General features: G+C 36.7%; 1 protein-coding gene across 1 annotated transcript; it reads left to right on the forward strand.

The window, feature by feature from the left end:
- The first annotated feature begins 23,245 nt into the window (after positions 1 to 23,245).
- On the forward strand, positions 23,246 to 26,037 carry LOC136200479 (E3 ubiquitin-protein ligase APD2-like). Its single transcript, XM_065990854.1, has 8 exons — positions 23,246 to 23,449; positions 23,544 to 23,770; positions 23,835 to 23,931; positions 24,012 to 24,089; positions 24,635 to 24,855; positions 24,936 to 25,005; positions 25,084 to 25,393; positions 25,481 to 26,037. Exons 1-8 carry the CDS (start codon positions 23,353 to 23,355, stop codon positions 25,557 to 25,559), a joined length of 1,179 nt encoding a protein of 392 aa, XP_065846926.1. The 5' UTR covers positions 23,246 to 23,352; the 3' UTR covers positions 25,560 to 26,037.
- The last annotated feature ends 347 nt before the right edge of the window (positions 26,038 to 26,384 follow it).

The following is a 26,384-nucleotide window of genomic DNA, read 5'->3' on the forward strand; positions in this document are numbered from 1 at the left end:
CATATGACTATTTCCTATGTTGATAGATTCTTGTCCTTGAATGTTCTTAATAGGTAGAGGCTTTAATTTCTGGGTGCTTCCTCAATTCTCATTGCGTTGTAATCTTACCTTAATTCAGTTTGTTTTTGGTTTTGAGTTTCTTTATTCAATTGGTTTTTGTAATGTAAATACACCAATTGAACAAAGAAACCCAAAACCTGAAAAAAAAATTGAATTAAGGTAAGCTCTTACAATGAGCATTGGGGAAACACTCAGCAGTTGAAGCCTCTACCTTTTAAGAACATTCAAGGACCAAAATCTATCAATGCAGGAAATAGTCACATGCCGAGTATTTGACATAGGCTTGCATTCCTCAGCAACCTCCACCAACCAATCTACCAAAACCCCTATCATATTTGCAACAACAACCTTTTAGACTGTTTAAATATAATCAGTCAATGGCCTATTCTTTGGATCCGCATGTGAATTTAATCTTGTGTTAGATACTCTGCATATAAATATTTCCTATGTTGATAGATTCATGCCCTTGAATGTTCTTAAAAGGTAGAGGCTTCAACTGTTGAGTGTTTCCTCAATGCTTAGTGCATTATAAGAACTTACCTTAATTCAATTTTTTTTTAGTTTTGGGTTTATTTGTTCAATTGGTGTCTACCAATTGAACAAAGAAACCCAAAACCAAAAACAAGTTGAATTAAGGTAAGCTCTTATAATGCAGTGAGCATTGAGGAAACACCCAGGAATTGAAGCCTCTGCCTACTAAGAACATTCAATGACCAAAATCTACGAGCATAGGAAATAGTCATATGCAAAGTATTTGACACAAGCTCGTATTCCTCGGCAACCTCCACTAACCAATCCACCAAAACCCCTCTCATATCTGACAATGGCCTCTTATTTGGATCAGTTTGGGAATTTAATCAATCAAATTAACCTCAATTGACATAAATACGAACACTCGAATTAAGATTTATAAAATAGTGAAAGTTGTTTTCTCATAATTTCAATTCCTATAGCCATTTCTATATCCTAATCATTGTAGCTGTTTCAAGAAACAGAAGGCAAAATGATTGAAGTAGTGTCAATTCACTTAAGAAACTACATTGAAAACCTTGAATTCCTCAGTCCACATGCATAAGAAAAATCATATGTATCTGTAGATCTAAAAGTTCCAAATGGGCAATGCATAGAAAAATACCTTCAATTTACTAAGATATTCATAAATATCAAATACATAAGCTCGAGCCTTTTGAGGATGTTCAAGGCTTTTGATATTCATAAATAAGTATCATGTTGGAAGCATTGATCTTTGAAACATCATCCTTTTTTACGACAGTAACCTTTTTAGCCTTTAGCTTTGCTTTGGTTAGTTTCTTGTAAGGAGAAGTAACATAGTCCTGAACGACATCATTTGAGAGGCTAGGCAACTCTCCTAAAACTAGATTGGTCGAAGGATGAAGCAGTGGAAGTAGCCCTCTTTTTGGAAGAGCGAGTGAGACAGACACAGTTCTCATGGTTAACCCTGTAAATAACTCGCTTTATTTCTTGAGTAGTAGTTGTTGTATTTTAAAATAATAATACGAAAACTTATCTGAATGTAAGGAGAATAAAAGAGGATTTTGTGCTACTCCTAGTGTAGTAGAAATCAACTGATCGTCATCTAGGATTAACACGACTCCGAGTGTTGTGTGCACTCACAACCCACGAATGTAGATTAGAATATATGCCCAAACCAATAACTTTGTATTTTTTTTAGAGAAGATGAACATGAAGAATAATTTTTGTGTATCAAAACTGATGTTACAAATCCCAAATAAATAGGGAAGAGAAAGGAATTGTAATGGTTTGGAAATAAATATAGAGAGAGTTAGGGAATTAAATACACATTTAAAACCTGTTATAAACGATAAAACGTTACCAGAATAAATGTTCAGTTACATAATTTATATTTGGTTTAAATACAAAACCATTACTAGAATAATTGGCTGGTTACCAAAATTAATATATGTTTTAACCATTTAAAAAAATATCTAATAAAAGGCTTACAACAAGTCATTATTCCAACAATCTCGCGAAAATGGCTTTGTTGTGAAAATAGAGACAGACAAAATTTACTAGGCAGCACAAAAAGAAAAATTTTAAAATTTAAATATCAATATCTTTCTATTTGAATTGATACTTTAGTGAAATAAGGCAACAGATTCAGTTAGGCGACTCTAATTCTTAGGTTCAGAAAATAGGACCCGTAAGTTCCGTGGCTTGTCAATTCCTACGGTTTCCGGTTTGTCACTTCTGGTAAGGCAACACCTATATGAATCCTAATGGATTTCAGAGTTCGTAAGTGGCCTACAAAATAATCAATTATGAGTATCAAAGCAAGAAATAAATATCAACATGTATAGTGAAATTAAAAACTGTAAACCATATACTATTATTGTGGAAAATGTAAATACAGAATACAACCGAATCTAATACATAGGAAAAGTGCAAACTAGTTAACAAGATAAAAGGGGAGAAGAATCAGCCCTTCGAACTAGCTAACCGGACTCAAAGCCGCCGCTTCGGATTCAGAGGTGGAACTCTCGAGCTCGATGAATGAGGGTGGAACGTAACTTCATCGGGGAAGCGGGAGGATAGTAACAAGCTCTCAAGGTGCAAGAGTTTTATTACACAAAAACTGAATATGGACTAACTAAAACAACATGTCATATCCATTTAGAACTACTCTAAAAAACTCCCTCACAAAGTTGGATTCTAAGCTAGTTTATATAGAGAAAATTACAGGCCACAGTGGCAAAATTGAAATTACATAAAGCAAGAAGACTTTGAATGTTGAAAGAAGACTTTGAATTTGCATGTTGAAGGAAGACTTTGAATGTGTATAAAGATTGTAAGAAGACTTTGAATTTGATGTAGAAGATGAGTCCCACACGAAATAATGAAGCATATGAGGCTTGTATGAAAATATGCATTTTTGCTGAATTTGGGTCTAGCACAATGTGCTGGCTATTGTAGCACAATGTTCTAGCCCTAGTGCTAGGCTTTTTTTTCCTCTTTTCTCCCTTTCACACTTTGTCCCCTTTTATTGTCTTTTCCTTTGACTACAACATCAAACATTAAAAGCTCAAATTAGACATTTCATAAGGGTGAGTTTCATTTCCATATATACAATTTTTTATTCCAAAAATTACAACTTAATTAAATTCTAATAGACTTTAACATTATTGAAAAGATAAAAACGATTAAAAATCTAGAAATATAAAATTAAAATAACTCAAAAATTAATCCTTTTAACTAAGAAAAAATGAAATTGGACGAAAGTGAGTGAACATGGGTGAAACTACGAACTAAGAAAAAGTGAAAGTGGGTGAAAGTGAACGAAATTAACTGGAAAAATAACTAAAACCAACTAACTTTGACTCAAACTTACTAAACAAGTTCAAACAAGTACTTTAACTAGAAATATAATGAAAAATGACTTAAATTAAGTTAAAAGACTCTAAAAAGTGTACATAAAGATAGGGATAAAACGTCCCTATCAACCTCCTCACACTTAAAGCTTTACTTGTCCTCAAGTAAACAAAACAAAACCCGTAAAAGGACTAGCCAAACTAGCAAACCACTTGATTTAACCAAGTGACCAACTCCAACTAAGCATTTGTACAAATAAACATTTGGAAAGCAAATATGTAAATGATGCTTAAGAAGCCGCAATCTAATTACCAATATTCATATTTTAACTAAAAAAGGCATATTTAACCGAACAAACTTGAATGGGGTAGTGTGGAAAACACCTCACAAAAGTGTGTAAAGCACTAAACTATAATATTTTTAGTGGCATTTGAAAATTATTTCATTAGCAAGCAAAAAATGAAGAATCGAAAGTGTCTGAAAGTGCTTGAAATCCTATTTTTTCTTTATTTTCTTTATTTATTTTTTAAATACATATATTGCGAGGAAAGCACAAAATTTGGTTCTTTGGGAATGAAGTATAAAACTTGCTAAGAAACTTTTGAAATTTAAAGAATTGATGCCGCATCCAGATTTTTCTTTTAGTGCTCAAATAAGGAAAAAATGGGGAAGGGTATTTATGATGTCAATGGCTTATAATGTTATGGTTAAGTAAAGAAAAGTGGTTAATAAGTTCAAAAGGGCTCTCTTAGGATTTATTTCATCATCTATTGCTTCTAACCAAAATGTATGGATTTAACTCGGTATTAAGTGCAAACTTTATGGATCGGAGCAAGCAAAAGCACATAAAAGTCAAGAAAAGTAGAGCTTTTTTATGTTCGCTCTTTAGGCTCAAAAATATCTCACACGATATTTAGGTTCTTTTGTATTTTCAAACTTCCCTAAAAGTTTAAGTTCGATCATATATGTCTTTAATAGTTAACCTATGAACTAAAGGATCAAACATAAATTAATTATCACAAAGTAAACTTAATACAATCCTAGTGTTTTAAGTGTACAAATAACATTGCTCGGGTCTTACACTAAAACTAGTTGGCATGCCCAATTCAATTTTGAGTTTAAATCTATATACAGAGCAAATAACGAAGCTTAATTTCGGATGAAGCATACAATTTTTTTTATTACTTTTTTTCTTTTTTCAAACACTAAATTAATTTTTTTCAATTTTATTGTTTTTACATTTATTTTATTTTATTTTATATATATGAGGGTTGTCTACCCTATCACTCCTCACACTTAAAAACAAAATAAGTTCCAATATTGTAAAATAAAATTGAAGCACAAGGTGTAAAGAAAAAGAGTAAGGTGGAGAAGACTCCCTCAATAATCTTCCGATGGTGGTGGATATGGAATGTTCCGTTCTTGATAGTAATGACTTGCCAAGTTTTTGAGATTTGTCATTTTTACATTTATAGTCATTCTTCACTCTCGAACTCCATTGACGTTTATTTAAAAATATGAAATTTAAAATTAAAGTGGGGGTTACAAAATAATTAACGAGTCAAAAATATTTTTTCATTTGATATTTTTTTTATATTATATATATAATTTAATTAAAAAAAATTAGCTGATTGGCCCAACGGAACTGCTAGGCGTTGCTGGGCAGCGCTGCCTAGTAGTGCTGGGCGGCGCTGCAGGGGCAGCGCTAGGGTGCCCAACCAAAAACTTGATGCATATTTTACGTATACATGCATGTGAAGGAAAGTGCACCTTAATCGCGTATCAAGTAATAAAGTGAAAATAGAGTACCGTTCCCACGAGGATGGTGATTATAAGTACTAATCTCTTTGCTTACTATCTATTATTTAAACAATCAAAATGTAGAGTTTGTTGGGTAACCAAGTTAAGACCTAATTAAGAAGTGAAGTGAAAATTGTACAAATTAGGTGAGAGATTACTTATAATGAAAGAAACTAAAGCTTCTAGCTTCACTTAACCTTTTTGCTTGGTAATAACACTTAACCCCTTTTAAATTGTTTTATTCTTTCTCTGATGATGATTTTTTTTATTAATTAATAGATTCTCGAGATTGGTTCTAAACTCTCGATTAATTACTTCACTTTGGTCCGACTTAAGTAATTAATCTAGAGAAACATTAAGTTTTATTAATCTAAACCTTTTTAACCTATTTTACCTTGGTCTGGCTAAAGTGATTACATAAGATTCAAAAAACCGCTCGAGTAATTAGTTCTTAACTTTCGATTAATTACTTCACTTTGGTCCGGCTCAAGTAATAAATCTAAGATTTGTAATAAGATTCATGAAAAACCTTGGAAAACCAATAAGCCACACTAAATAGTCATTAGGTCTAACTTATGAGTTTCAATTAATCAATTTAATCACGGTCAATATGAACGACTGATTACATTCAAGTTGGGATTTGGTCCATCTCCAACAAGCATTAAGAATCATAAGTTAGTTCTTAAAAATGATAAACATAGCTTAAATGGGTTAAACATAATTACCATATAATTAAGGTTAAGATCCACTTTTAGTCTTAATTAAGGGGGTTTTAGCCCATGATTAGATTAAAACATACCTTAGAAAGATAGATAATGAAGTTCATAGTAATAAAAGAGATTAAAGTTTAGAAGAAACCGTAATAACGATTGCCGAACGAACTTCTTCGGTAACTTCAAACTTACTTTTATTTGATGAACTTGTGCACAAACAACAACTTAAGAACAACAAAAATAATTACAATAACAAACGCAAATGATTCTTAAAGAGGAGAATCAGCAAAGTAACATTATAGAGGGAAGAATTAAGCTCAAGCTTGGTGTATCTTGAAATGGCTCCCAAGGTCTCATTTTATAGTAAAATGGCTCACATGCTTCCAAAGACCAAGTCTTCTTTTATCCTCCAACCCCCTAATCTTCCAAATTAAGCTTTAAAGAGGGTGGTGGAAGACTTTGACAATTTAGGAGTTGAAATGTGTGAATGGGGAAAGCAATCTTAGACTTCAACATGTACATCAAATGAGGACAATTTTTTGAGCCTGTTACACTTCGAATTTGCAGATGATTATTATTAGTCATTTGTCCATCTTTCTATTAGCTTTCCAACGCATTTTAAATCGCCTCAATCCAAGTTCGTATAAGGGAGATACGATGAAAATGAAAAAATATGTCAAATCTGTTCGCCATGTGAATATATGAATTTGTAACTTACAACACCACCTCGGTGAGGTGCTTATGCACCTCGACGAGTTGCATGGCTGAAAGTGAATAAACTTCATTTTTTGCTCCGTTCCAATTCTGAGTTCTTGCCTTAAGCCCCGACTTTGGTTATTTGTGACGAAACCTTGCGAAAGTGCCTGAAAACACACGAAGATGACCTAGATACATAAATGATGAAAATATAAGAAAACTATCACTAAACCTTATTAAAATGGTACGAAATAACTAGTAATTAAGTACGAAAAATGCTATAAATTACGACTATAACAACGGGTAGCAAGAGAAAATCAACATGTGATAGTTCATCGATAGATAATGTTATGTCCAGTGCGCCAAATATCCAAAGTGACCTTGTTCGATCTTCTGCACCTCCGACGACAATATGTGATGTATTCGTGTCTCAAAAAATAGCAAGTCTAGATCTCAAGTTTGGAAAAACTTTAAGAAAATTCTTGATTCAAAAGGAGTTGAAACTGTAAGAGTTTTATGTATTTGGTGTAATGGGAATTATCAAGAGGCATTTCAGGTTTGTGGAAACATTTGTGAGAATCTTGCAAAAAGTTTCCACCTAAACAATGTTTAGCTTAAGTACACAAAACAAAGATAAAATTAAGTCAACTTCAGTCTTTAAGAAGCCAATTAATAATGAGCAAGCAAAAATATCTTTTCATCGTTTTGATCAGAAAGTTTGTAGAAGAGATTTGGTTAGAATGATTGTGATAGATGAATTTCCTTTTAGGATAGTTGAGAAACGTGGATTTAGGGATTTATACTAATAATATTCTAGAATTAAAAATCCCTTCAAGGAAAACCATTACTAACGTTAATCAATTCTCAATGTCAAAAAGTGTCTTTCACTATAGATACTTGGACAAGTCTCCAGAATTTGTCATACATGTGTTTAACGAACTGCTCACTTTGTTGATAGTGAATGGTGCATGCAAAAGAAAGTTTTGAATTTTTGTGTTGTAGAAAGTAATAAAGGAGTCATAAAGTTGCAACATATCTTGTATCCATTTCAATTGGATTGTTGAGTTCTTTTTAATGTAAAACAACATTTGTAGAAAGCAAATGGTTTTAGAACTCAAGTCAACTGATTTTAGATTTTGTTCTTTAGCAATTCGGTTCACCAATTACTTTATTTAGGTTGAAATTAATATTTGGTATTGTAAACACATATTATTTATTTTGATTAAGAATTTTATATATTTATTATCTTGTAAATTATATTTTTAATTTATTTTTAGTAAAAGTATAGGTATTTTCTATCCCCGCATCTCCGAATTGGATCGGACCGAAATTTTTAATCCAATCCTAGAGATTCATTTTTAGAAATCCCCGAAGTTCAATCCAATCTTCAAGATTCTTGAATCCCCGAACTGGACCAAACTATGCCTAGCATTACATGATACCACTGCCTTTCAGAACTTTTATTAGTTGAAGGAGCCAAACGAGGTTTTAAATATAGTTTCGAACCACAAATGTATTAAGCCTTGACAATTCATTTCTATTCGCCATTGACTAACTTCAATCACTAATCCCATACCTATTTTCTTTTTAATTTCATTATGAAGGTGTTTAAAGTAGACTTGGGCATGGACCAGGCTGGGCCGGGCTCGGACCGACTCTGTCGGGCTTTTAATAAAACCTAACGAGCCCAAGCCCAGTCCAGCCTACAATAAATTGAGTCAGGCTCAGGCTCGAGCTTAAAATATGAATCCCAAACCGGTCCGTCCAATCCAATCTATATATTAAAAAAAATAAAATTAAAATGTTACACCAACTTTTCTTAATAAAAAATAGTACACACAACACAATACTTAATAAGTTTGGAATTTTTTTTATAAACAAATTGTCTTATTTTTTTTGGTAGGAAAAAGAAAGAAAAGACAAAAAACACCAACCCAAACTAGCCCGAAATTAGCCTAGGAAAGCTAACCCCCACATTACTAAACTAATTGTCTTTTAGTTGTAAGGTAGGTATATATATAATCTCATAAAAAATATAATTAATTTATAATATATATATATATATATATATATATATATATATATATATATATATATATATATATATATATATATATATATCAGGCTATGCCGGCCCGATGAAAAATTCATATCGTTCAAGCCCGTCCAATTTCTGACGGAGCTTGAGCTCAGGCTTAAATGGGTCTGGGTTTGGGCGGGCTCGCCAGCCCATGCCCAGGTCTAGTTTAAAGCATTATTTAACTTTTTTTTAAAGCATTATTTAACTTAAATCTATTAAACCAAAAAAAACTTAAATCTATACAAAAAAATGTTAGTGTTTGTATTTTTATTTATAATTTGGCAATATTTACTGTGACATATCAAAATAATTAAAATGTGAATTAATTGTGACGTAACTATTACTGAGAGTGAAATTGAGATTTTAATTATATAGGTGAAATTGAAAATTATAAAACAGATTGCAAATAAAATTCAAATAAGTACCGAGTTTATAAAGAGTGTCTTCTATACTTACTTTGTTTTTTTATACCATTGGATGAGCTTACTTTGTCAAAGTTTATCACCATCCAACAGTGGAAAAAAAAGACTTATTTTATAAAAAACAAAGTAAGCATAACCTAACCCGTTTATAAAGTAGGTGACAAATAAAATCTGAAAATATGTAATAATTTACACATGATTACATTTATTTTTCCAGTTGTTTTGTAATTTTGGTCCAAATCTTATATAATAAAAAAAAACTCAATTCGGAAGTTAACATTAATATGTGATAATTCTATTAAAATTGGTTCATATTTTATTCATTTTAATAGGTTAGAGATAAATGTTACACATCATAGGGATACAAACACAATATATATATATATATTTTTTATATCCCTTAAACTTATTATGGAAATCTTACAATATAATGATTTAGTCTGAAATGGGTGATACCAGAGTTATGAAGCACCGAAACGTTGTGGAAGTAGTGTTTCTACGTTTCCACAAGATGTGGGAAACGGAAATGTCCGGAAACGGAAATGAACCGTTTCCGGACACGTTTCTATAAATAAAGAAAATACAGTACGCGTTTCCAAAATTTGAAAGAGATTTTTAAATGGTTCATACGGAAATCGATCTCCATGCTTTCTTCTTCTTCTTCTTCTTCTTCTTAGTTTTGCGATTTGTTCTTCTTTTATTTGGTCTGGATTGTTAGTCTGGTCTAAGTTTTCTTCTGCTTCAAGTGGCGATTACGATTGCGATTGCTTCTTCTTCTTTAAGTGGCGATTGCGATTGCTTCTTCTTCGACTGGTTTTGAAAATCACAATACCAGTTTGATACATTTGTAGTTGGTAATTTGTTCTGTGTTTTTTTTCTTTTTGTTGTACCTTTTTAAATGGTGTGATGGAGAGGGAAGCTTCTGGAATGGGTTGGTGTGGGACCTTTTATATTGTTTATTATTTAAGTAGTGCTATTTATTTTTTACTGTTTAGCTAGAGACTTTAATTTTACACATTTTGATATTTATACATATTTGTTTTAATTAATTAATTGGTAGTAAGATGTGTTGTACGGAATTGATGAAAGATAAAATAATAAACAATCGAAAAACACAGATTCGTGGTTCACCAACGTTGTGTTGGCTAGTCCACGGGCAGAAGGAGAATAGTATTATTAGAAGGCGAAAAATCAGATTACAATAATTAGGTTACATAATGGGGTATTTATAATACCCAATCTAACCTAATCCCACTAGGAACCCATTATCCTAATCCCACTAGGAACCCATGATCCTAATCCCAATCCAACTAGGAACCCATGATCCCAATCCAACTAGGAACCCATGATCCTAATCCAACTAGGAATCCGAAACCCAATACTACTCCGAATAGGAAACAAGATATACTGATTCAAGGCATTATGACAAATCTCCACCTTGACTTGAATCCTCCTGAAAACATAACAGATGCACCCATTACAGTGCCAGATGAACAGATTTCTCCCTCTGCCTCAGAGTCGCCCCCACAAGGCAACTAATAATCTCTGACGTTTAGCAAGTCCAAACAGTGTTGAAACTTGCTCTGTGGAACAGGCTTGGTAAACATGTCAGACGGATTGTTAGCAGTGCCTACCTTCTTCACCTTGACCCTCTTCTCACTTCTCAGAAAATGATACCTCACATTTATATGTTTGGTCCTCTCATGATGAACCTGATCCTTGGCTAAACAGATTGCACTCAAGCTGTCATAATACACTGTAGCCTGATCATGATGTAGACCAAGATCACTAACTAGTCCTTTAAGCCAAATCTCGTCCTTAGCAGCTTCAGTCAGTGCCATATACTCTGCTTCTGTAGTAGACAAAGTTACTGTAGACTACAAAGTAGCTTTCCAACTGACAACTGAACCGCCAAGAGTGAAAACATAACCAGTCATAGATCTTCTACTATCAATATCTCCAGCATAATCAGAGTCTGAAAAACCTGTCACCAAACACTCTGTATCACCTCCATAAATGAGACCAATGTCAGATGTACCTTTTAGGTACCGAAAGATACTCTTCACAGCTTGCCAATGCTCCTTGCCAGGTTCACCCATAAACCTGCTAACAACACTAATAGACTATGCAAGATCAGGTCTAGTGCAGACCATTGCATACATCAAGCTTCCTACTGCACTAGCATAGGGAACTCGAGACATGTACTCCTTCTCTTCAGCAGACTTAGGTGCAAAAGCAATAGACAGATGTGCACTTGCAGCACTAGGAGTATCTATGGGCTTTGTGGTAGACATTCCAAATCTTGACAGGATCTTCTGAATATAGCCCTTCTGTGACAGAAAAAGTTTCCTTTTGCTTCTGTCCCTGTAAATCTCTATTCCTAGAATTTTTCGAGCTGCACCCAAATCCTTCATCTCGAACTCTGCACTAAGAAGACCCTTCAACTTCTGAATGTCGTGCTTCTTCCTTGTAGCTATCAATATGCCATCTACATATAACACTAGATAGATAAAGGACTCATCTTCTAGTTTATTGTAATAGACACAACAATCATATGGGCTTCTAGTGTAGCCCAGCTGCATCATGTAGCTATCAAACCTTTTATACCACTGTTTGGGAGACTGCTTAAGTCCATACAAGGACTTCTTCAACTTGTAAACATAATTATCCTTTCCAGGAATCTGGAAACCATCTGGTTGGGTCATGTAGATCTCTTCCTCCAAATCTCCATGCAGAAAAGCTGTCTTTACATCAAGTTGCTCAAGCTCCAAATCCTGATGTGTAACTATAGCTAGTAACACTCTAATTGAGGTGTGTCTGACTACTGGTGAGAATATCTCATTATAATCCACTCCCTCTCTTTGATTGAAACCTCTAGCAACAACTCTAGCCTTATACTTGACTCCATATGCAGGTGATATCCCTTCATTTATCTTGAGAACCCACTTGCAAGTAATAATCTTTCTCCCTAGAGGTGGTATGACTAAATCCCATGTTTGATTCTTATGAAAGGATTCCATCTCATCTCCCATAGCAGCAAGCCATTTCTCAGAATCGGTGACTGAAACATCTTCTTGGTAAGTTGATGGTTCACGAGTGTCCACCTCTTCAGCAACTTGTAGTGCATAGCCCACCATGTCCTCATACCTCTTAGGTGGCCTAACTCCAACCCTCCTTGGTCGATCTTGTGCTAAGCTGCGATGTGTAGCTTCAGATGGTTGAGAAACTGATGGTGTAGACTCTGGTAGCTCTATTTCTGCTTCTAACTCTTGTTCCTTCAAGCCACTCTCACTCTGTATGACCTGAAACTCCACCTGTTTATCAATGCTATCAGTTTCTGTTACAGTTGTAGGCTTCACAATGGGTCTAAGCACAGATTTTTTATCAAAGACTACATTTCTGCTCAAAATGACCCTTTTCTCTGATGGAGACCAGATCCTGAAACCTTTAACTCCATCTCCATAGCCTACGAACACTCCCTTCTTGGCTCTTGGCTCTAGCTTACCCTCATTAACATGATAGTAAACTGTGCACCCAAAAGCTTTCAAATTTGAGTAATCAGCAACCTTTCCTGACCACATTTCTGTAGGCGTCTTGAGTTGTATGCCGGTGTGTGGTCTGTGATAGGGGTAAAAAACCCCTATCTTTGGGTATGGTTTTAGGACGGTTTTTAGCGTTATTTCATGAATAAGCGAGCAATTCTCGCATTTATATGCTTTTGTGTGAGTTAGTTAGAAATTGGAAATATTCTATTAACTTTTCGTTGTTTAGGCTCGTTTTCTGGTAATTTCAGGCAAATATGGCCAAAATAACATGTACGTCAGATTTCCATTATCTTTTATAGCTAATTAATCCGCCAAAAGTCGCACCAAACGGAGTTTTTACTTAAAATGAGCGATTGGCGGGTCAATTTAGCCTTTGGACTAATGTTGTTTAGAGTTTCGTGCATGTGCAGGAGCGAATTCGGGTGAAAAACGCGTTTTGGGAAATTCCGCAGATACGCACGGGCGTTCTGGGCATTGCCGCACGACGAACTGGCCTTTGTAGGCCAGCTCGCCGAGCAGGCCTTCAGGGGCCTGCTCGGGCGAGCTGGCCTTCATAGGCCAGCTCGCCGAGCAGGCCAGGCCAGCTCGCCGAGCAGGCCTCCAGGGGCCAGCTCGCCGAGCAGGCCTCCAGGGGCCAGCTCGCCGAGCAGGCCTCCAGGGGCCTGCTCGGGCGAGCTGGCCTATAAAGGCCAGCTCGTCGAGCTGGCTCGCCCAGCTCGGCGAGCTGACCTGCGGGAATCAGTCAAAAGATTCCCGGCCCCACGAAGTCCCGATCAGCCCCACGTCTTCCCACCTGCAAAAGGACACGAATTAGGTCAGAAAGAGGGCCCGAACCGCGTCTATAAATAAGAATTTCCAATTGTAAAATATACATCTTTCATTATTGTAATTTTCTTAGCTTTCCCCCTTGAAAAATCCTTTCCACCTCCTCCATCTCCTTCAACCTCCATTGAAGAACTTCCGAAGCTCCATCCACCGAGGATTGTTCAAGGTTCATCCTTAAGACCTAGGAAGCCGGCTGCAGAGTAGACAGGTTCCCTGAAAGGGATTTTCGTATCACCTTTTATCTTTCCTTGTTTGTACTCTTTGATACAGTCTATGAATCCTAGGCTAATTGTATCCCGTGACAATATTCTTCGCCTTTAATGATATTTTAGCTCTTGTTTTGTTCTATGATTATTTGTTTAATCTTTGTCTTACGCTTTATTCAATTGGTTTAACTCATTTAAAAGCCCCAAAATCTAGTAGGCACATATTGCGAGCTGAATCTGACCTAGTCAGAGCCTAGGAGATTGATGACCTCTTAGTTGATTAAGCCCAAATTGCTGAGCCTTAGACCTAGTTTTGGACTTACAAGGGAATCACGCACTAGGGACTTCAGGAGGGTAAGTAGGGTTAATCGCCTTGAATATAAGTGACTTAGATTAGGTTTTTAATCTATTGACCTAATAATCTATCTTCATCATTATTGTTCATACCATGTTCCTTCGGGTAATTGCATTAGTGAAAGATCACTTAGGAGTAGTTTAACTTAATTAGGAGTAGAATAACTTAGTTAGGAGTAGAATAACTTAGTTCGAATCAGTATAACTTAGCTAGGAGTAGCATAATTCAACTAGGAGTAGATTAACTTAAACAAAACCAACTCAAAACCCACACAGCCTAGATAACACCTGAGACCAAGTAGCTCGATACTTGTGGTAAATAAGTTCTGTGGATTCGATATCTGGACTTTCCAGATTTATTACTTGATAACGACGGGGTACACTTATCCCTTAGTCGGCCTCAGCGGTACCGAACGCCGCTGAGGCGCGTCAAGTTTTTGGCGCCGTTGCCGGGGATTTATTTCTTCTGCAATATCGAACCAAAGGTTGATTTGTTAGTTTAGGCATTCTTTTGTGAATATCCTTTGTTTATATCGTTTATACCTGTTTATATATAATTCTTTATAACTTCTATACTTGTTCATATCTTTTGTATTTGTTCATAACTATATACTTTTATCTATCAACTTTTGTGCTAGAACTTCACTTTTTCTCAGCATTCTCTGATCAATGAATTGGCAAGAAAGAGTCGAGTGGCAAGCTCAAAAGTTTACTATCCCATCAAGACAATACATTCATGCCCTGGAGAATGAGGCTCCCAATCCCTCCATGGCCGAGTTAAATAAGAAAATGGATATCTTGATGGAGAAACTGAGCCTCAACACCAATGAAAGTGTAAGTTTTGTGGGTAATCACCAAAGGTATAATTCTAACCCCAATTCTTACAACTTTTATGGTAGTGATTGGAGGAGACCTCAACACTCAAATCTGTCCTACGGAAACCCTAACATGTTGAGGCCTCCAAATAGGTTTGTTAATGAGCACAGGGAAAACGAATTGGGAATGTTCCCTAACGAACAAGCAAGCCAATTTCCTCCACAACCCTCTAGCTCACGAGATGAGGTACTGTCCCTTTTGAAAGGAATATCAGCCCGACTTACAATCAACGAGGAGGTTTGCAAGGACTTGAGCAACCAATTGGCTCAAATAAACCATGAGATGCAAGAGCAATCCCGAGATGCTCTCCCAGGCATAAAGGAAAACATAGAAATCCCACAAAAGGAATCAGCTCAAGCCATCTCCTTGAGGAACGACAAAAGGTAGAACCAAGCCCACTGTCACATGCATCACTCAAGGTAAGTGAGGAACCGGAAGCGGTAAGCAACCCCGGTTCAAAACCTAAAATCCTAAATCATGTGATAGAAATAAATGATCAAATCGAAGCTTGTGTATATCAACTACCTTTTCCTCAAAAGTTAGAAAAGTTTGGATTTACTCCTTGTTCAGAAGTTTTCATTCTCTTCGACCTACCAAGAGAATCCAAAAGGGAGCAAACCAAACGTTTTCATAATCTATTTAAATTTGGCCTCTTGTTTTTATTTAACTCATTTGAGGCTCCTAATCCGTTTTGTAGGTACGGATTATTTGTTAAGGAATTCGAGTTCCTAACGCGAATAAAAGCTTATACTTAGGAAGGAACTCTATGTCGAGCTAACCGACTATAAAAGTAGCGCTTCTTGGGAGGCAACCCAAGTTTGAATACAACTTTTTAGGTTTTTACTTTTTAATAAATTTTATAGATATACTTTTAGGTTGGTTTAGTTCTTTTACGTTTTTATTTTCAGTGCTCGGGTTAAAAAAAGCGGGCGTAATTTTGCCCCGGGCGAGCTGGGCACTGCCGCCCAACTCGGCGAGCTGGGTACTGCCGCCCAGCCCGCTGGGCACTGCCGCTTAGCTCGCTGGCACTGCCGCCCAACCCGCTGGCACTGCCGCCCAGCCCGCTGGCACTGCCACCCAGCCCACTGGGCACCCCAGCTCGCCGAGCTGCTCGGCCGAGATAAGCAACAGTTCGGGAGTTTTTCCCAAACGGAGCTGAAAAAAAAAAAATTGGCACCGTAAATCATCAAGTTTTTGGCGATTGCGACAAAATCAGTAAGTTGTCTTCTCCACCCTAACTCTTTACACTCGTGTTTCATAGTTTTAGATGCAATGTTGGAACTTATTGCATATTTTAAGTGTGAAGAGGAGGGGTAGACAAACTTACAAAAATTTGTATAATTTTTAAATTTTTGTGGCGCCATGTCTAGTTTAGTTTAAACGCTTTCGGGTTTTATTTATGTTTTTGCATGTTTAGGACCTAAAACCGTGAACCTCCTTCGAATCTAAACTTCGTTATTTATCCTTGAGGGCTGAGAACCGAATCTAAGATTGCATGACAACTAGTTTAGGTGTAGGACACAATCCTTGTATCTGTAAAAGCATGAGCTAAAGTTTGCATTTAGACCCTACTTTTGAAGAAATGCTAAAATCATTACTTAGGTAGATAACTTAAGAATTGAAGGCATGTGATATTAAACTTGAGTTTGGGGAGAACTAGTAAGCACAAAATTGAAACCCAAGAACTGTGAGTTGAATTTGAGCCCAAGAGCGAACATCAAAAAACTCTTTTTCTTGACATTTTTGTGTGAATGTTTTGACTTGTGGAAAGATTACAGATTTTGCACCTAATACTGAGTTAAACCTACATGCAATGATTTGAGATGATAAACGATGAATCAGCCTCATTAGAATTAACTTTTTCTTTACCTTCTTTTTCTTTTTCATCTACTCTAGGAAGCCCCTTTGAGCCTGTATTTTGTATCTTGTAGATTTTTCTTTCGTTCTAATCCAATTTTTGCAAACCATCACTTGGTTTGTTACTAACCCGAGTTTTTGCAAAGCTCATATTGAGCCTTTGTTTCCTTCTAGCGCTTTATCTTTGTTTATGACATCATAGTAGCAAGCCAAAAGGCTAAGAAGTGAATGAGCATTACTATCCAAAAGAAAAAGAAAAAAAAAAGGAAAAAGAAAAGAGACGAACAGAAAAAAAAAAGGAGAACTGTATCTCCCAGTTCTTAAAATTAGAACGTCTCAGAAAAAAATATATGTGAATAAAAAGCTCAATCACTTCACAATTTGCTAAAACTATTTTAAACTTTGTTTTCTAGCGCTAGAACTCCTAACCCTTGTTGTACCTTTAACCCTCTAACCACATTACAACCCCAATTCGAGGCTGTTTTTGATATCATCGGAGTCATATAGCATAGTAGAGGAACTCGGATGAACATGCAAAATCAACGTAATCCTAAGCAAGAACATAAGCCGAGAGTAAACACCTCAGCCACCAAAAATTGTGTGAATTGAGTGAACTACCTATGGTGAGGTGTTTTACTTAGCTATCCCCTTAAGCTCGTTTAATTGAACATGTGTCCTTTTTCTTAAACATATGACTTGTGATAATTGAAATGCGACTTTTGGATATTGTGTCTCTACTTTGTATTTCCGAATGCATGTGATTATAGATGCTCGAAATTGTGTCAAGCACCTAGTCAAACCAGGAGGTTTTCTAGCTTGCTTGTGATTGCGGGTTTAGTTTTTTTAGTTTACTTGGGGACAAGTAAAGTTTTAAATGCGAGGAGGTTTGATAGGGGTCAAAAACCCTATCTTTGGGTACGGTTTTATGACGGTTTTTAGCGTTATTTCGTGAATAAGCGAGCAATTCTCGCATTTATATGCTTTTGTGTGAGTTAGTTAGAAATTGGAAATGTTCTATTAACTTTTCGTTGTTTAGGCTCGTTTTCTGGTAATTTCAGGCAAATATGGCCAAAATAACATGTACGTCAGATTTCCATTATCTTTTATAGCTAATTGATCCGCCAAAAGTCGCACCAAACGGAGTTTTTACTTAAAATGAGCGATTGGCGGGTCAATTTAGCATTTGGACTAATGTTGTTTGGAGTTTCGTGCATGTGCAGGAATGAATTCGGGTGAAAAACGCGTTTTGGGAAATTCGGCAGATACGCACGGGCGTTCTGGGCATTGCCGCACGACGAACTGGCCTTTGTAGGCCAGCTCGCCGAGCAGGCCTCCAAGGGCCTGCTCGGGCGAGCTGGAGGCCAGCTCGCGGCGAGCTGACCTGCGGGAATCAGTCAAAAGACTGATTCCCGGCCCCACGAAGTCCCGATCAGCCCCACGTCTTCCCACCTGCAAAAGGACACGAATTAGGTCAGAAAGAGGGCCCGAACCGCGTCTATAAATAAGAATTTCCAATTGTAAAATATACATCTTTCATTATTGTAATTTTCTTAGCTTTCCCCCTTGAAAAATCCTCTCCACCTCCTCCATCTCCTTCAACCTCCATTGAAGAACTTCCGAAGCTCCATCCACCGAGGATTGTTCAAGGTTCATCCTTAAGACCTAGGAAGCCGGCTGCAGAGTAGACAGGTTCCCTGAAAGGGATTTTCGTATCACCTTTTATCTTTCCTTGTTTGTACTCTTTGATACAGTCTATGAATCCTAGGCTAATTGTATCCCGTGACAATATTCTTCGCCTTTAATGATATTTTAGCTCTTGTTTTGTTCTATGATTATTTGTTTAATCTTTGTCTTACGCTTTATTCAATTGGTTTAACTCATTCAAAAGCCCCAAAATCTAGTAGGCACATATTGCGAGCTGAATCTGACCTAGTCAGAGCCTAGGAGATTGACGACCTCTTAGTTGATTAAGCCCAAATTGCTGAGCCTTAGACCTAGTTTCGGCCTTACAAGGGAATCACGCACTAGGGACTTCAGGAGGGTAAGTAGGGTTAATCGCCTTGAATACAAGTGACTTAGATTAGGTTTTTAATCTATTGACCTAATAATCTATCTTCATCATTATTGTTCGTACCATGTTCCTTCGGGTAATTGCATTAGTGAAAGATCACTTAGGAGTACTTTAACTTAATTAGGAGTAGAATAACTTAGTTAGGAGTAGAATAACTTAGTTCGAATCAGTATAACTTAGCTAGGAGTAGCATAATTCAACTAGGAGTAGATTAACTTAAACAAAACCAACTCAAAACCCACACAGCCTAGATAACACCTGAGACCAAGTAGCTCGATACTTGTGGTAAATAAGTCCTGTGGATTCGATACCTGGACTTTCCAGATTTATTACTTGATAACGACGGGGTACACTTATCCCTTAGTGAGTCTAGCGGTACCGAACGCCGCTGAGGCGCATCAATCCGCGGTTAATCAAATAACATGTTGTGTTCACTGCTTCAGCCTAGAATCTTCTTTCTAACCCAGCGTTAGAAAGCATGCACCTCACCCTCTCCAGTAATGTCTGGTTCATTCGTTCAGCTACACCATTCTGTTGTGGTGTATTCCTGACTGTGTGATGCTGAGCAATCCCTTCATCCTTACAGAACTGATCAAACTCAGACGAATAGAATTCCAGACCGTTATCAGTTCGCAGCCTCTTTATCTTCTTTCCTGTTTGGTTTTCCACCAATGCTTTCCACTGCTTGAAATTCTTGAAAGCTTCACTTTTATGATTCATCATGATGACCCAAGTCATCCTTGAATAATCATCAATCAGAGACATAAAATATCTGTGACCTCCCAAAGACTCAACTCGAGATGGACCCCAACAATCAGAGTGGATGTAATCAAGTGTGTCTTTTGTTATGTGAATAGCTTTGGGAAACTTGCTGCGATGTAGTTTCCCAAAGACACAGTGTTCACAAAGCTCCAGACTCTTGACCTTATGACCATCAATAAGATCATCCTTTGATAGAATTTGCATCCCTCTTTCGCCCATATGACCAAGTCTCATATGCCATATCTTTGTCATATCCTCCTGGTCAATCTCTGACGATGCAGCATTAGCTGAACCTGTAACAGTGGAACCTTGCAAGAAATACAAAGTACCATGCTTCACACCTTTCAGAATCACATCAGAACCTTTATAGACATGTAGAACTCCATCTTTTCCTGACCAGTTGAGACCCCTACTGTCTAACAGACTCAGAGATATCAGATTCTTCATCATCAATGGAACATGCCTGACTTCGTTCAACGTGCAGAACTTACCATCATGTGTCCTCAACTTGATCGAGCCTATTCCAACTGCTTTGCAGACATGACTATTAGCCATTGAAATGCTACCTCCATCTACCTGCTTATAAGTTGAAAACCACTCTCTCCTTGGACAAATATGGTAAGATGCTACAGAATCAAGAACCCACACATCAGAGTGATGAGTGTGTCCATCAGCAACTAGAGCAATATCATTTTCAGAGCTGCTGTCGCCATCTGCTACAGCAGCAGAACCTGGTATATTTTTTTATTTATTCTTCTTCTTTGGACAATCAGTTTTCCAATGTCCTTTCTCCTTACAGTAATTACAAGTGTCGTCTGGCTTGGGACCCTTTGAGAACGGCTTCTTAGACTTCTTCTTTCCACCGTTTCCCTTTCCCTTACTGCCGCTGGCAACCAGTCCAGAGGCTTGATTATCTGCACCTGTATTGCTCGCCTTATGGCGCAACTCCCTGCTATGAAGAGATGACCTAACTTCTTCCAGAGTCACATAATCTTTGTTGAAACACATTTCCACATGATTTTGATTTGACAAAATTATTTAAGTAATGCTAAAAATATTCTAACACATTAAATTTAATATGCTTTGATTTATTACACTAATGTGTTTGTTCAATGTTGAGTTTAATTGTGTATAAGACATTGAGATTAAAAAACCCAAAGGCCCATAAAGTGGAAGTCAAGCCCAAGTCAACACATCAACACCATTCGGCTTAAAAGTTCAAAACGAAGCCGTATCAACTAAAACGATGACTCAGCAAGAGAAGGATCAAGAAGCCTTCGTGGCAAAAGCTTCAAGGAGAAGCTGCTGAGTTGGACGACAAAGCAGTCTGGACAGCGGCAGGAAATGTCCAACTTCTTAACAAAGTATTTCTACTTTGGGAAAAGTTCAGAAGGCGCAGAAAGCTGTCTCGTGGACTTTTCCTTAAATGGTGAAATATTCTGCCGAAGACTGACGAAGACAGAAGATGCAAGAATCCTATTGGCCAATGACGCTGAGCACGCCTAGAGTGACAACGACAGGAAGCCGTTTCCCTCCAACGGTTATTTCGAAATTCGAAATGACCAGGTGGCTCAAGTGTCACTATATAAAGGCCATCCATTTGCTTCAATCAACACAGAACTTCAAGTTGTCGAAACGCTGACCAAATTCATACTCGAAGATTCTGTGAGAAAAGCAAAGCAAATACCTTACACCAATTTCCATATTATTGTGTAAAAGTCTAGAGTGATTTCCAATCATCTAAAGTGTCTTAGCAATCGTTGTTTAGGACAAACACTTTATCATTTCTAGAAGAATAGAAAGCAGAGGCTGAGTACTCGGTTATAGTACTCAGCATAGATATAGGAGTGAGTAGAGGTCTAGAGGAAGGTACTCTTGTTATACTCAGCTTCTATTTGTAAAAGGTTTCGTGCTCTACCTTTAAAGAGCTCAGTAGAGAATTCAAAAAGCTCGGAACGAGTTCCGGGGACTGGACGTAGGCGGAGAGGCCGAACCAGGATAAGTCTGCTGAGTAATATCTTTCCAACCTTTAAACTCCTTTAATATATATTGCTTGCTATGGAAAACTGACTAAGTAATGAGCTCACGCTGAGTTAAGTTTACTAAGAAACTGAGTTCAGGAATAGACTCTAAGTGCTATCTCCTGACTCAAGTAAAGAAGCAGACTTAGTCACAAGTTGACTAAGCTTGTGTTTTGAATCTACTTAGTGACGCTGTGTAATCCTTTTCATAAGAAAAGAAGTCAGCCTTAACGGATAAAATTTTAAATAGTTCCTATCCCCCCCCCTTGGAACTAACTTGTCACGTTATAAGGGACCAACAATCTTTACCAACAATAAATGATTGAACAAAATTCTCATATGAAAGCGGTAAAGACACCAACATAATCAAAGCAGCATCTTCATCTTCAATTTTCACATCAATATTACATAATTCTAGTAATAATGTGTTCAATTGATCTAAATGATCCCTGAGTTGCATACCTTCCTACATTCGCAGGCCAAACAGACGTTGTTTCAGAAGAAGTTTGTTCGTTAGAGATTTCGTCATGTATAAGCTCTCTAACTTCATCCATAGACCGTCAGCAGTCTCTTCGTTTGAGACCTCAGTGATGACGTCATCTGCGAGGCACAACATAATTGTTGAATGTGCCTTTTCTTCCAGAATCGTCATCTCAGCAGTGACTTCTCCCGTTGCCTTCTTCAACGGCGTCCACAGACCTTGTTGTTTTAACAAAGCCCGCATCTTGATCTGCCATAGACTGAAACTATTTCTCCCAGTAAACTTTTCGATTTTCACGTTCATCGCAGACATCTTTCTCTCCAGAAAACAAAACCCCGATCGGAAATCGAAAGCTCTGATACCAGTTTGTTGTGCGGAATTGATGAAAGATAAAATAATAAACAATCGAAAAACACAGATTTACATGGTTCACCAACGTTGTGTTGGCTAGTCCACGGGCAGAAGGAGAATAGTATTATTAGGAGGCGGAAAATCAGATTACAATAATTAGGTTACATAATGGGGTATTTATAATACCTAATCCCATTAGGAACCCATGATCCTAATCCCAATCCAACTAGGAACCCATGATCCTAATCCAACTAGGAATCTGAAACCCAATACTATTCCGAATAGGAAACAAGATATACTGATTCAAGGCATTACGACAATATGTTTATTTTATTAAATTGGTAGTTTTTTTTAATTAATTTGATTTCATTTTACCAATAATTAGTTCATGTATTTATAATTTATGATTATTTTTATATATATTTTTTTAATATTTATAAATATGCTTCTATATTTTTAATATTTACGCATTTCCCCACGTTTCCGTTTCCTATATTTTTTAGAAATCCCGTTTTCCGTTTCTGTTTCCGTGCATCATAGTATCAGAGTACAAGTGTGAGCAAGTGGTGATCTCGAGAGATGAGGAAGAAAGCAGAAATGAATATCATCCATCTTTTGATTGGTTGCGTATTTCACCCCGAGCATAATAGAAGTTGTAGAAAAGTAAGGCAACATGTAATGACAACATTGAACTAGGAAAATTTTACAGGGTACATACCTAACATTCAAAAAAAGAAGTACTAGCCATTCAATTTCAATTACAATTACCCGCCCTATGCAGTTAGTTGAAGGCAATGAATGAGCTACTAGTCTCCTCTTCTCCACCAAAAAGCTCCTCTCTCTCCCCAATCCAATGACAATGTGCTCCTCTCCGCGCAGCAATCATGTACAGGTCGGTGTTGCCTCCAGCTCCCACCTATCCCTCTCGACGCCAAGAACCCTGCCCGCGCTTACTTGCTTCCTTCACCCTTTGGATATGTGGCATGTAATTCTACCATCTATTTCAATTCAATATCTCCTCTTATTTGACCCTTCAATCTGAAACCACCAAAATCTCCCTTTTTTGTTGTTGCAGTTTCAGTGAGTCTACGATATGGGTATTATGCAGATCGGCATATGTTACTTGGGCCTAGTTCCTCCCGATTGATGGACGCAAGTTCGTTATTTGTACAACAGGTTCAAGTGAGAGATGACGATAAGAAAGGGGTTTTTCTTTATGGCTTTTCTGAAAAGCCTCAACTCACTTTTGAAACTAATTGGACTGCCTCCGATTACTTGATTGTTGCACCCTATAGTCGAAAGGTATTAAATCCCCTTTTAAATGTTCTTCTATATATACATATTTTCTTATTTTTGGGTTTTCCAGGGATTTGCTTTGTGGCTGAACAAGGGTTCTAGGATTGGTATGAAATGGGAAACTCAAACTAGCATTTTAAATCAACTTCAAATGGTTTTAATTAAAGGTTTGATTTTGCTCCTTTGATGAATTTCTAAGCAATCAGCAATGTGTTTTCATGCTTTGACATTACATTTGCTTCTGCAGGAGAAAGGAAGTATGAAACGTTGCTTCCAGGTCTCACTACTTCCCCTGCCAGCCTTAACCTCAGTAAACCCTTAAATGGTAACATTTTTTCTGCTTTTTATTTTCACAACCCAAAAACATCTTATATGTTTTAGTGCTTCTGTTCACAATGTGTTAGTTTAGATTACTATACTGTAAGTGGCTTTTGAGGTAACCTCTAGGTCTTGGTTTCTGATTTAGGGAGTAATAGTGAAAATTTAAAATTACACAGGTGGAAATATCCGTTGCTAAGTGTAAAATTTCCGCAGTAATTACATTGTATTCAGAATTTATAATAGATTTAGTGTTACTGACGGAATCTGAGGACGGTAAATAGCCGTCCCTGGTTCTTAGTCCTGAAAACTCTGTAATTTAAGCACATTTTTGTCCATTGATTCTTTGAATGTTTTGTTCTGGTTCTGCTATTGTGTACAAATTAGTAAATGGATTCTGCACAATTGTTCCTTAACCCACTTTGTGTTGTATAAGTTGCAAGTCTCTTTTACCTTTTCTTCTTTTCTGTTCAATGACATGCTGAAATATTTACACAAAAGCTAAGGTATAACAAGAATGATGTTAAGAATGAAAATGCATATATTGTTCAGGTAAAGAAGCTGAATACTTAGTTGAAGAGGATGATAAGTACTATCTTGGTCTGATCAACACAAATCCCAGAAGCATTATAATCAAGATAGCTCTAAACATCACATCAAAAATGCATGATCTATCAAAAGCCAATAACATGTGTTCAACCAAAGAAGGATCATGCCGGCTGATGCTTCCATTTCCAAAGACTCAGTTTGTTGTTTTAACCACCCCTGATAATGTAAGCCATCATCCATTCCTTATCTGTCTCCATTTCACATTGTAGTAGCAAGTCTTTCTGATGACATCTTTTCGCTGCAGGGCGATACAGGCGGATGGTACATTGAGCTATCTTTCGTTGCTCGCGTGATAACTTACATTGCAATTTTAGGTATGGAATTAGTTATAATCCACAAATGACATACAATGTAGTCTCTAACATTGTTAATTTCTGTGCTGGGAATTACAGGATTTATAATTGTTATAATTCTTCTGATATTGAGATATCTTGGAGCCTGTGATTCTGAAACCTACATAGAGGAAACAACAGCAGGATCAGCAATAGCAAGGCATGTTTTGGAGAGACAGCCTATGTTGCCAGATAAGCCGACTCGATCAACGTATGGAACCAACGAAGAAGACGACGGAGATGGATCATCGAGTAGTTCTTCGGAGGAATTATATGATGCTAAATTGTGTGTGATATGTTATGATGAGCAAAGAAACTGTTTTTTTGTGCCTTGTGGGCATTGTGCAACTTGCTATGACTGTGCTCAAAGGTATGTCTGCAATTACTTCCACATTCCATGCTCTTGTATATGCATATTTCCTCAGAAATTGATTGAGGGGGGATGATGATTTTACAGGATTATGGATGGGGAAACCAAGTTTTGTCCTATTTGTCGCAGGCTAATTCACAAAGTAAGAAGACTGTTTGTCGCATAAATAGGAGAAATTATATTTTGATCACGTTCTCTTGGAACTTACTATGAAGAACGTGACAATCATTTTCCAATGCAGTGATATGCATCTCGTTTTTCATTCGTCACATTAATTATACTTGGTCCACTGTAACGCAAGCTGTGAGATATGTGTGCTTATGTTAAAAGCAATTTCTGATTAGCAGATAGAATTGAGTGTCAGTTGATTTTCTTTTGGTTTTAGGATCAAGCAGTGTGAGAATTTGAGTTTCAAGGGGATCAATATTAAATTTCAATGCTCGAAACCTTTGACGCTGTGGAAAAAGTTTAGATGCAAAAGAATTTTGGATAAGGGAGAATTTGCCGAAATATAGAAGTAAACAAATGGCTTTGTTGATATCATACATAATTATTGGTTGTATGTTCCGAATTTTTTTAAAGATGATTCCCAAGTTTTGTGAATCTCCGCCTGCATATGAGGTGTGCAAGAAATTTAAATGAAAACAAGGTGGTATAATTTGCCGATTTTAGGGCAGGTTAGGCCTTCAACTGCTTTGGAGCAACACGGGAAGAAGAATAGGGGACTTCATGTAAACTTTTGGGTTTAATAATTTGTTCACAAATGCTTCACGACCCTTAAACTGTTAAAATGATAAATTAGTCCTTAAAGTTGTTTAAAATGTCTGAATCACAACTCAAACTTGTGTACGCAATATTAATAAATAAACACTTTAATCTTAAAAACTTAGATGAACGCAAAATAAATCTTTAACCAAGGTAGGCAATTTACAAATTGAAATAAGATATTCATTTACCCATAATGTTTTTGAGTAAGTATTTATTTACTTAT

This window comes from Euphorbia lathyris, chromosome 7, assembly GCF_963576675.1.
Source record: "Euphorbia lathyris chromosome 7, ddEupLath1.1, whole genome shotgun sequence".
NCBI lineage: Eukaryota > Viridiplantae > Streptophyta > Magnoliopsida > Malpighiales > Euphorbiaceae > Euphorbia > Euphorbia lathyris.